We start from the raw sequence: 11,808 nt of genomic DNA on the forward strand, positions 1-11,808 counted from the left end.
CAGAATATGTGAAAATCTAGCCCAAATGTGGGGGTTTTCTATGAGGGCTAGAAGTCTATATTCTTTTTCTTACTTGGATTTTTAAGGAAAAGATGTTTTGAAAACTGTAAATAGCATCTGGCAAAATGTGACCTCCAACAAAGTATAAGAAATCACCTTCCTTTAGACATATCGCTAAGATTAAGGAAATCATATGCACTTGGAAAAATTAAGTGGAAATCAAAATTTTTTCAAGAAATAGGATAGCAACCTATGGAATGGGAGAAGATACTTGCAATGACACTACAGACAAACAGCTGATATCCAAGATCTATAAAGAACTCCTCAAACTCAACACACACAAAACAGATAATCATATCAAAAAAATGAGCAGAAGACATGAACAGACACTTCTCTAAAGAAGACATACAAAGGGCTAACAGACACATGAAAAAAGGTTCATCATCACTAGCCATCAGGGAGATTCAAATCAAAACCACATTGAGATACCACCTTACACCAGTTAGAATGGCCAAAATCAACAAGATAGTAAACCACACGTGTTGGAGAGGATGTGGAGAAAGGGGAACCCTCTTACACTGTTGCTGGGAATGCAAGTTGGTACAGCCACTTTGGAAAACAGTGTATTCCTTAAGAAATTAAAAATAGAGCTACCCTATAACCCTGCAATTGCACTACTGGGTATTTACCCCAAAGATATAGATGTAGTGAAAAGAAGGGCCATCTGTACCCCAACGTTTATAGCAGCAATGACCACGGTCGCCAAACTGTGGAAAGAACCAAGATGCCCTTCAACTGACGAATGGATAAAGAAGATATGGTCCATATATACTATGGAGTATTATGCTTTCATCAGAAAAGATGAATACTCAACTTTTGTATCAACGTGGACGGGACTGGAAGAGATTATGCTGTGTGAAGTAAGTCAAGCAGAGAGAGTCAATTATTTTATGGTTTCACTTACTTGTGGAGCATAAGGAATAATACAGAGGACACTGGGAGATGGAGAGGAGAAGTAAGTTGGGGGAAACCAGAGAGGGAGACAAACCATGAGAGACTGTGGACTCTGAGAAACAAACTGAGGATCTTGGAGGGGACGGGCATGGGGGGTTGTTGGTGGGTATTAAGGAGGGCATGTATTTCATAGAGCACTAGGTGTGATACATAAACAATGAATTTTGGAACGCTGAAAAAAAATAAAATAAAATATTTTTAAAAAGTAAAAAAAAAAAAAAAAAGAAAAGAAAAAGAAGATGGACAGCAAATCAGGATTAAGCACACCATCAGGATGTTCTGTCTAAAACAGGTCTCTTAGTAGGTAACATATATCAGAATACACCTATACTTTTCAAATTTTCGATCCCCAAAATATAAGCAAATAATAATTTTAAAATAAGCTGGCTAGACAGGATGAATGAAAATGAACTCTACAAAGTGCAACACATAATAAGGGACAAAGAGAAGTATGTGACAAAAGCTGCAACCTCATACCGTGGATGTTTGCATCAAGTAATCGTAATCATCTCGATCATCTGCAAGGACATCTTCCGTGAGTCTTGCAGAATGGCTCGTGCTGTAATCTGGCTTTGTTCTTCTAAGCAAAAATCTGAAATACAGTATAGGATTAAGAAAAAGCAACACTCAAATGTTCTGCCTCATTGGAACATGAGCATATAATCATTTTAGTAGAGTGGTTCGAAACCAGGGTGATTTTGCTCTGGTACTATCTGGAGTACCAGATAGTACAGTACTATCTGGTAATACCAGATACTACAGTACCAGATAGTACATCTGGTACTATCTGGAGACCACTATCTGGAGACATTTTTGTTTGACACAGCTGGGGGTGTGTGCCAATGACATCTAGTGGTTAGAGGCCATGGATGTTATTAAATATCCTTCAATTAAGAGGACAAACTCTCACAACAAGTAACTACCTAACCCAGAGCATTGATCACGCTGATGTTGAGAAACTAGGATTTAGTACAAAAAAGGATGCTAAAATAACTTGCCTCCTTGTCTAAAAAAATACTACTTAGAATACTCTTTAACTTTCAACCAAGAACATAAATATAAACATCTCACAAAACTAATTCTTAGGAGAAAATACTTGTAAATTATGTATCTGATAAGGGGTAAATATCCAGAATATATAAAGAACTCCTACAATTCAACAACCAAGAAGCAAATAACCCTTTAAAAAAAAAAAGGCAAAGAACCTGAAAAGACATTTCTCCAAAGATGATCCACAAATGGCCTATAAGCACATGAAAAGATACTCAACATCATTAATCATCAGGGAAATGCAAATCAAACCCACAGCCGAGAAGTCATTTCACAGCCATTAGGATAGCCAACATCAAAAAATCAGAAAATAACAAGGGTTACTAAGAATGTGGAGGAACTGGAACACTTGTGCCCTGTTGGTGGGAATATAAAATGGTGCAACTACTGCGGAGAAGACTATGAAGGTTCCTTGAAACCTTAAAAAGAGAACCAGCAGCAATTCCATTTCTGGGTGTATGTCCAGAATAATTTGAAGTAGGATCTTGAAAATATATTTGCACATGCATGTTCATATCAGCACTATTTACAATAGCCAAGAGGCAGAAACAACCCAAATGTCCACCAGTGGAAGGATGGCTAAACACAAGGTGTCTATACTCAACGTGATAACATTCAGCCTTAGAAAGGAAGGAAGTTCTGCCATGTGCAATAACATGGATGAACCTTGAGGGCATTACGTTAAGTGAGTTAAGTCAATGACACAGAAAAAAATATGTTATGATTCCAGTTCAGAAAGGGGTCAAATTCATAGAAATAAAAAGTAGAACTGTGCTTACTACAGGCTGGTAGATAGGTGGAAAAGGAGAGTTGTTGAATGAGGACAGAGTTTCAGTTTTGCAAGATGAGAAAGTTCTGGAGACCTGTCTCACAACGATGCAAATCTACTTCACACTACTCAACCATACGCTTAAAAAATGGCTAAAATGGCAAATTTTGTTATGTGTTTCTTACCACAATAAAGAAGTGTTTTAAATAAGTAACTCTTGGCATAGATTATGTCTGTGGTAACAAACAGGTAGCAAACAGGTTGCTCTCTTGTCCCCTGTCGAATCCTTTATACATAGAAGGGGGGCAAGAAGAAATAGACACTGGGCAATCCCTTGCTCTCTCCTGCACCCCTCCCCACATAATAACGACACATTTTAAATCATGTTGCATGTATCAATGACCTTTGTTTCAGACGAGAGGGCTTTTCCTGAGCATAATCTTTGTGGTTATTAAACTCTGGTTTTGTGGCTTCCTTGTCTTTGTCCACTCGATCTGGCACCAGATGGCCGTGAGCGGTCTTCATTAGAACCTCAAAGTCAGAATCTGCATCATAATCCTCCAGATCATTCTTGGGCCCAAAGAGCCCAGCGCCTGGGAGTCCTCCTGCCACCGTCTTGGAGAAAACCTCTGCACATTCGATGGGCATGCTCAGCCGATAGAACATGATATCGGTGCTGCTGTTCTGAGAACCGAAGGACTTCTGAGTGACCTTTAAACACGGAGAACTGTCTATGGTGCCGTCTATTCTGGTCACCTAGCAAAGGAAGAAGCGGGAGTTCAGAAATGAATCCACACTGTCGACCTCCTGATTCTAAAGATGTTAACAGACATCACATTTTTCAAACCCCAAACACAGCCCACACGCGGCAGAGTTTTGGGAATGACGAGATGAAACACAGTCAGTACTATGTTACGGACTCAGAGCTTTGAGTCATTTCCAAAGGCAGTTTGGGAAATTCACGTTACAATTACATTTATTCAGATTGAGCCTGGTGTTGCTCAGTAAAGGCCCCATGAAGTGCCTAAAATCAGAACCTCATGCTGAGTTCGGATTCCACCATCACGTAACACTTCATGGCCACTTTTTTAAGTAAGTGGCAATAACTATCCAAGGGGGGAATTCCCACGTGTAAGGACATTCATTCCATCCCTGGATTTTGGCAATGGTCTGAATTTTAAAGAAAAAGCAAACCTCGATATGCTCGTGATTGGATGGGACCTGGAGAAACTGAGGAAGCCTCTTGCTCAGCCACATCGTAATATCCCTGTTCGTGTTAACTGCGAATGGTTCATAGCCCTCTTGTAAGCCACAGATGGTGAAATATTTCAAGGTGCTGACATCCTTTCCAAAGTTCATGCGGCCCACTTGAGCCACTCCAAGGCTACAGACAGGAATGAATCCTGGGAGGAAAGAAAAAAAAAAAATCAAATGTTCAGTATCATTCGTGTGACAGCCTATTTGATTGGAATTCCCAAAAGCATTGTTCCAGAACTCTTGTCTTTGGGAAAGACGTTGGCATGAGGTAATACATTATTTGGAGAAGAGACCACTGACGCTAAGTATTAAATGTAAGGGTCAGAAGATCAGGGTTTGATCATAATTTACTAAACATGGCCCCTAGATAAGACCTTAGTTTCACCCTGGACTTCTGTGAAATGAGAGAAGTGCTCAGCAGCCCCCAGTCCTCCTGGGGTCTTAGGGTGGCCAGTAACAGAAGGATGTCCCCAACCCACAGCCTCTTAGCTCAGGAATGCATGGGACTACCTCACAGAGGGAAGGTAAGAAAGAAGGTGGGTTCAAGTTAGAACAAGCACTTGAAACATGGAAGTACTGAGCACAGGCTGAGCCACAGACTTCTTCATATAGAACTCAAGGAAAAAAGATGAAAGACAACATTTTCAAAAGTTTTCATAGCTGCTGTTGATTTTGGGGGAAAAAATTGTGCCTTTTTCTAGGGGACACTAGATCTAAGTATAGAAAACATATGTAAATAAATAAATATTCAGAAGTAGTTGCTAAAAATCCCACTGAAACGCCTCCATCTGTCCCCTTCTCTTTGATGTCACTGCCATTATAGATTAAGTAGGGCAATTCACGTCTAACCTAAATAATTAAGGTATGAAATTAAAGTATAAGTTAAAAGGAAACAAGAAACTAAATCAAAAGCAATAGAAATAAGCAACAGGGCAAAAACGAAACCATTTCATCAGCTAATCTAATGTGTGGCAGGATTAGTAAATCTTTTCACTACTGAATAAAAAGGGGAATCTATGTTAATTCTGTTCATCGTTTCTTTGAATTCTTTGTAATCGGTTGTCTTTAGCCAGGGGCTGGGATGAAATTTTTCAGTGTGTGTGTGTGTGTGGGGGGGGGGGGATATGCGGAGGGATGTTTATGTACCTTCATTTCCTTCTAGAATATTTTACACAGAAATTCCAGTAGTCAGCACAATAAATACAGTCTACAGAGTAGAGGATCTAATTTACGGATCAAAAAAGCAGTGGATCCTAAGAAAAAGCTAGCAATTGTCTAACTACCATTATGATTTATATTTCTTCCCTTGTTGAAATTAGTGACAATATACGCGATATATAACCCTCAAAATAGCATGAGACAGCAAAAATTACATCCCATAATCCATAATGATTTCACTCAGTTTGTATTCATTGGGATATATACGCAAATAAATGGTTGTAGAACAGAGCTACCGACCAGGAAGCAAGAACACACCCAGCTGTGTTCAAGGAAGTGTGAATGATGAGTTTCTAGTTAAAACTAAAACCCACAGCTGTGTCTGCAGCTGTGACAACTCTTGAAGCAGCAGTCAAGGGAAATTGTTTGAAAGACATGTCCCCAAAGGAATCAAAGGAAGGGATTGGATAAATACAATGGACCTGAGACAGCCTGAGCCACATTTGCACAAATTGGCAAATCTAACACCCATTTGACATAAACTAGGGGATACCAAGATAGAAACATCTCGGATTGTAAAGATTTACTTCTTGCTAGTCACTTTACATGGAGAAGGAATTCCTACCCTATAAGGGAAGATATATACACTTGCATAGTACATTTTGGGGTGTTTGTTATACTAATATCCAAACTTTTCTGTATGTTTGAAATATTTTCATTAAAAAAAAAAGACAAACAAGTAACTTGGGTTGCCCACAAAGATTCATATCCCAAACTGTTCACTGTGGCTCTGTTTATGACCAGAGGACATTGTTAGCATAGTAAGTATATGTTTTTCCCTTGAGATGTAATACTATTTAGTTTTTGAAACTGTTTTTCAAGGATTCATTAATATATAGAAAAAATATTCATAGTAAATATTACTTTATGAAAGAAAGCCTTAGCATATGATTTATTTTGAAAGCCGGGAAAACAGAAGTTTTTTTATTAGAAAAGGTCAGAATGGTGGGATTTTTTAACACGCTTTGTTCTTTCTTTTTCTGCTTCTCAGTTTAACACATTTTCTTCACTGAATATGTATTTTGCTATGAAAACAAGTGATAGCCTTTGTAAAAATACACTAGTCACTTAATAAACTGGAGAGCCAGAATATGCCTACACCCTTCTCCTACAGAAATGTTATAAGAGTAATGCAGATATAAAAGAGTCAAACAAGTTCAGTCTTTGGAAGATCAAGCTCTCAATGCTGCTGGGTGTATGGTGAGTTCAGCATCAGAAATCTCGCCAATAAAATTAAATGAGTACAAATTCATGAAGGACAATTTCATAATATGCATCAAGACACTTTCAACCATTCATTTCCTTATCCAATAAATACTTATGACCAGCTCCCAAATATGAGAAACTGGGAATAAAAGTTGACTGACATCAAGGCATCAGCCCGAAGGTTCTCACAGTCTAATGAGGGGGGAAGACAGGCAAAGAAGTTATACCTCTTGAACCATCTACAGAGATGGGGTGCTAAGAGCGGAGGAAGAGGAGAGAGATGAAAATTAGGTGGGTTTCTCAGAGGAGTTATCATCAAAGATGGCGGACAGGTGCAGGTCCTTTGAAATGACTAAGATTATGGAGCTTGAAGTGTGAGACCTGCATTAAAATCTCTGTTCCACCAACTCCCAGCTTTTTGACCTTTGACAAGGTACTTAAATTCTCTAAGCGTTGATCCTTTTTTTCTGTAACATCTACCCCACACGATTATGGTTTTAAAAATGAGATCTTTTGTGGATAGTGCTTGAAACATAGATGCTCAGTGAACAAAATTTAAAACTGGAGGGGAGGTAAAAGTAACTAAACAGCCACAATAGAAGAATGGACAAGTATGATATATGCACAAAACAGAGTATGTGCAGGCATCAAAAATCATGTTCAGGACTCATCAGATTATAACTGCAGAGAGAGAGAAAACCAACATAACAAAACTAACACAAGTGGTGATTCCCAGTGAAAGGTAAATAGGTATCCACTGCACTATTCTCATACTTTCCTGAAAGGCTATTTCTCAAAATGGAAAGTTGGTTAAAAAAATCAAAGGTTAAGTTTAAAATGTTTTTATATCATGGATCAGCATTTATAATATTACATTAAAAAGGTGGATGGAGAACATTATTTTAACATCTCAATGCTTCAAATGGGGGAAAAATACATTAAAATCAAATTTCTCTCGGGGTAGTAGGAATCTATATAGCTTTTAGCCATTTTCATTATACTCCCTTGTATTTCCCAAATATTCAACCAGAACTTATTACTTCTTGATAAACAAGTAAATAGATGTAATGTTTCATTAGTTTACAGCAGATATACACTTGTACATGGCATTTTTACTGCTTTCTTGTTTTAAGGCCCTTTCAAGGCATGTATTCATGAAAGAACATCCATAAGTAGAAATGGGTATATTTTTTCCCCTTTTTAACTTAGATGGAATCAACTTAATAAAATTTAAATCATACTGTGACTTCTGAAGATGTGGTTTTGTTTGTTTTGTTTGTAGAGAGTGGGAGAGACTGCTAGCTGTGGAGGTGGGGAGGGGTAGCGGGGGTAGAGGGACAGAGAGAATATTAAGCATTAAGACTAAGATTAAGCATGAGGAACCCAGCGCAGAACTGGACGAAGGTCTCGATCTCACAACCCTGAGATCACGACCTGAGCTGAAATCAAGAGTCAGGTGCTTAACCTACTGAGCCATCCAGGCGCCAGTGAACATGTAGCTTTTATAAAACTTCTGTGATCATAAGATGACCAATATTTCGAAAAATTCCATGTTTTTAAATTAGCGTATGCACAGCAGGAGCAACTGGATGGCCATGACGTGAAGGAAGAGAGCGGAGGGAAACTACAGTACTTTGCAGTCATGTGACAGAAAGGCCAGGCGTCAGGCCCCTGCATTTGGCCAGTACGTGGCAAAGTGCCTAGCAAATAAAGGTACAGACAATAGATAACATGTCCATCACACGAGGCTCCCTAGTAGTGGCTAATGGTCCCTGAGTGGTTTTTTTTTTTTTTAAAGAGATTATTTATTTATTTGACAGAGAGCAAGAGATCACAGTAGGCAGAGAGGCAGGCAGAGAGAGAGAGAGAGGGAAGCAGGCTCCGCACTGAGCAGAGAGCCCAATGTGGGGCTCAATCCCAGGACCCTGGGATCATGACCTGAGCCGAAGGCAGAAGCTTTAACCTCCTGAGTCACCCAGGCTCTCCCCCTGAGTGTTTTTATCTGATGCCCCTCTCAAAGAACATTAACAACCGTTGGTTGAGACAGGAATCGTTATTATGACTTTCCTGACAAGGCAACCAACCTTTTAGCTTAAATTGTTTGCTCACAGCCAAGTAGCCAGAGAAGAAACCCAGACCTGCTCGATCATAAGGGCCATGCTTTAAGTCAGGGCCATACATAACCAGAGGACAGAGTTTAGGTTTTGTGGTGAAACTACTCAAACCTGAGTGAAAGTCCAAAAGGGGCCGAAAAAATAAATGAATGTGTGTGACTGTATTCCAATAAAACTTTATTTACAAAAACAGGTGGCAAGCTGGGTCTGCTTCAGGCCTTAGTATGCTAAACCCTGCTCTAAGTTACTCTTCAACACTGTCTTCCTTTAGTGTCAGGTCCTGCCATTCAGTAAGTATTCAATGAATACCTACCATGTGCCAAGCACCGTTGTTGGCTGGGGATACATCTGTGAACAAAATTCTCCCTTTCTGGAGCTCACCTTCGGGCAGGCATACTAAGTAAATAAATATAGTTATATATACAGATATAAAATACGATGTCAGGAAAGGATAAATGCTATTAGGACTTACTGAATGTTTGCCATAAATTAAGCAAGATGGGTTGATAAATGACATCATTCTCAACCACTGCCCAGAGCAAAACATGGTAACAGAGGTTCAATTCTTTATCAGTTCAAAATAAGTTGAACACACAAATACTCTGACACGAGAAAACAGACTTCCCCGGATTCAGGCATATACCTCGGCATAAGTAAAATGTTGGTCCTACCTTCCTGTGCTTTGCCTTCTCCATCTTCTGTTGCAGTTACCTTAACTGACACCCTGCAAATGACAAAGCCTGGGGATGTCTAAGGGAAGTTTTCTTCCTGGCGGTGGATCTTAAATTTAGTCCACACGAGTCCCGTTGGCTTCTTGGGGCTGAGCCAGACCCACCCTAGCCATTTGTAAATCTGTTAAAACAGTAGCTACAACGTATGGTTAAACTGCTTCCTCCAACAAAAGACAGATGGCTTCAGCCAATTTTAACTTTCTCTGTGGATAAAAGCCTCCCTGCTCCAGAGCAGAGGGGTGTGTGACAAGCGTGCAAGTCCAGCGAAGGAATTGGCAGTCACAGGATGTGGGGGTGTGATGCGGGCGTGAAATCTGTGGCGGGGGCTAAAAGAAAAGAAGATAAAGCAGATCCCAAGCATACCAGCTTATTGGAGGAGCACACAGTTCCAGACTTCGAAACTTCTGAACTACAGATACGGATCCACATTTATAACCCAAGCCAAATGGCCAGAAGCAGTAAAATGGCCAATATTAGACTAAAGGGTACATCTGAATTATTTGATCCGAAGGAAGAACAACACGTAGTATGTGCCAGATAATATATAAGCACTTTCCCATTTATTATAAATTATTAACCTCATTTTTCAAGATAAGGAGACAAATAAGTTAAATCATTTGTTTCAGGTGCTACAGTTGGTTAAACGGGAAGCGAGGCTTTGGGGGGGTGGCAGGTTGGGGGAACCAAGTGGTGGGTATTAGAGAGGGCACGGATTGCATGGAGCACTGGGTATGGTACAAAAACAATGAATACTGTTGTGCTGAAAATAAATTTAAAAAATGATTAAAAAAAAAAAAAGGAAGACTGTAAAAAAAAAAAAAGAATGCAAGAGGGAGGGGCGCCTAGGTGGCTCAGTGGGTTAAAGCCTTTGCCTTCAGCTCAGATCCTAGGATCCAGCCCTGCATCAGGCTCTCTGCTCAGCAGGGAGTCTGCTTCCCTCCCTCTCTCTCTGCCTGCCTCTCTGCCTACTTGTGATCTCTGTCAAATAAATAAATAAAATCTTAAAAAAAAATGCAAGAAGGAGGGTAAAACAGAAATAAGACCAACTTGCCTTAGATTTCTGGGATCTTTAGAACTGGAAGGGGCATAAACGGGCGTCATTTCCAGTTAGAGCTTTTTATTTTAAGGAAATGAAAACAGAGAGGCTATTTGCCCAAATCCATGCAGGAAGAATTGTTTTCAGAACTGGGAAATAGCCATACAGGAAGAATTATTTTCACAACTGGGTCTAGAACCAGGACTTCAGACATGAAATCTGCTGCTTCTATTCCACTTTGGCTTAGAAAACAACTTGGCAAATACACTGGGTAAGGCCTTTGGGGATTTACTGTGTTACAAGCACATCTTTAGTACAAAGACTTTGTAATACCAACTTTGGCCCAAAGAGGGACATCTCCATACTTTCTTCCTGACTCTCGGTTCACTTCAGATAATCAAGATCAGTAGACAATTTTATTTTTGATCCTGAATACTACTAAATGTCCTCTTTTCATCAATATACACAATGTAAATGTCAATTAACTGGTCAGGTTAAGCTAAGCAGAGTTCAGTTTTCACTGAACTCGTCAATCATTTCACAGTGAATTTCCCCAGAAAAACATGTGTAGAAAATATACAGGTAAACTCAAAAGACAGAAACTAGATAATCTGAAATTCAACTCTAAACAATAAAAATAAAAGTTTCTCTCATTCGTTAAAGTGCCTGTGCTCTTTATACAGCTTTAAGAGCTGTATTCTTGGAGAAGCCCAAAGAATTTCTAGAACATATCTTTTTTGATTCTAGACAAAACCATGAAATGGATTCTGCCAGTTCCCAACATTTTCAGACTCTAGAGTTAGTCTACCATTTTGTAAATAACTGTCTATATCGTTACTCAAAATACCCAGTGTCCCAACACAATTTGGGGCTGTTTGGATGGCTCCACTGGAGTGACTCATGCTCTTAACTTCTTCTCCCAGCAAGTGCTCATTTTTAATTAGGAATATCCTTAGTAAGTTACTGTCCCAGGTGGGATACAGACCTGCCCCTGAGGTCTGTAACAATGGCGGGTTTTGCAGAGTGACAGGACAGATGTTATGGGGGAGCTGGAGGGCAGCGATCTGGGACGGTGCCCTCCTTCTACTACTCTTAAATTCACGTCGTGTCAAAAACCATCTCAATCTTCACCCAGAAGTGGTTAAACTGTTGCAATATTTCAACTGAGCATAAAAAGAATATGTTGGTCTGAGGGTTCCATGCTCTGGTTTCCTTCTTTCTTTCCTTCTTTTTTTTTTTTTTTAAATATTTTATTTATTTATCAGAGAGAGAGAGGGGAGAGAGCGAGCACAGGCAGACAGAATGGCAGGCAGAGGCAGAGGGAGAAGCAGGCTCCCTGCTGAGCAAGGAGCCCGATGTGGGACTCGATCCCAGGACACTGGGATCATGACCTGAGCCTTCGGCTCAGGTCAT

General features: G+C 39.7%; 1 protein-coding gene across 7 annotated transcripts in view; it reads right to left on the reverse strand.

Annotated features, from left to right (window-relative positions):
- The window catches only part of RYR2 (ryanodine receptor 2), a 739,709-nt gene that overhangs the window by 234,063 nt on the left and 493,838 nt on the right, over positions 1-11,808 (reverse strand). For all 7 annotated transcript variants that reach the window (XM_059397367.1, XM_059397365.1, XM_059397366.1 and 4 more), the window contains 3 exons: positions 4,028-4,236; positions 3,237-3,589; positions 1,492-1,606 (listed from right to left, as the gene is read on the reverse strand). In XM_059397367.1, coding sequence (XP_059253350.1) covers positions 1,492-1,606; positions 3,237-3,589; positions 4,028-4,236 — 677 coding nt within the window. The remainder of the gene's footprint in view (positions 1-1,491; positions 1,607-3,236; positions 3,590-4,027; positions 4,237-11,808) is intronic.

This window comes from Mustela nigripes, chromosome 4 (genome assembly GCF_022355385.1).
Source record: "Mustela nigripes isolate SB6536 chromosome 4, MUSNIG.SB6536, whole genome shotgun sequence".
Lineage (NCBI taxonomy): Eukaryota > Metazoa > Chordata > Mammalia > Carnivora > Mustelidae > Mustela > Mustela nigripes.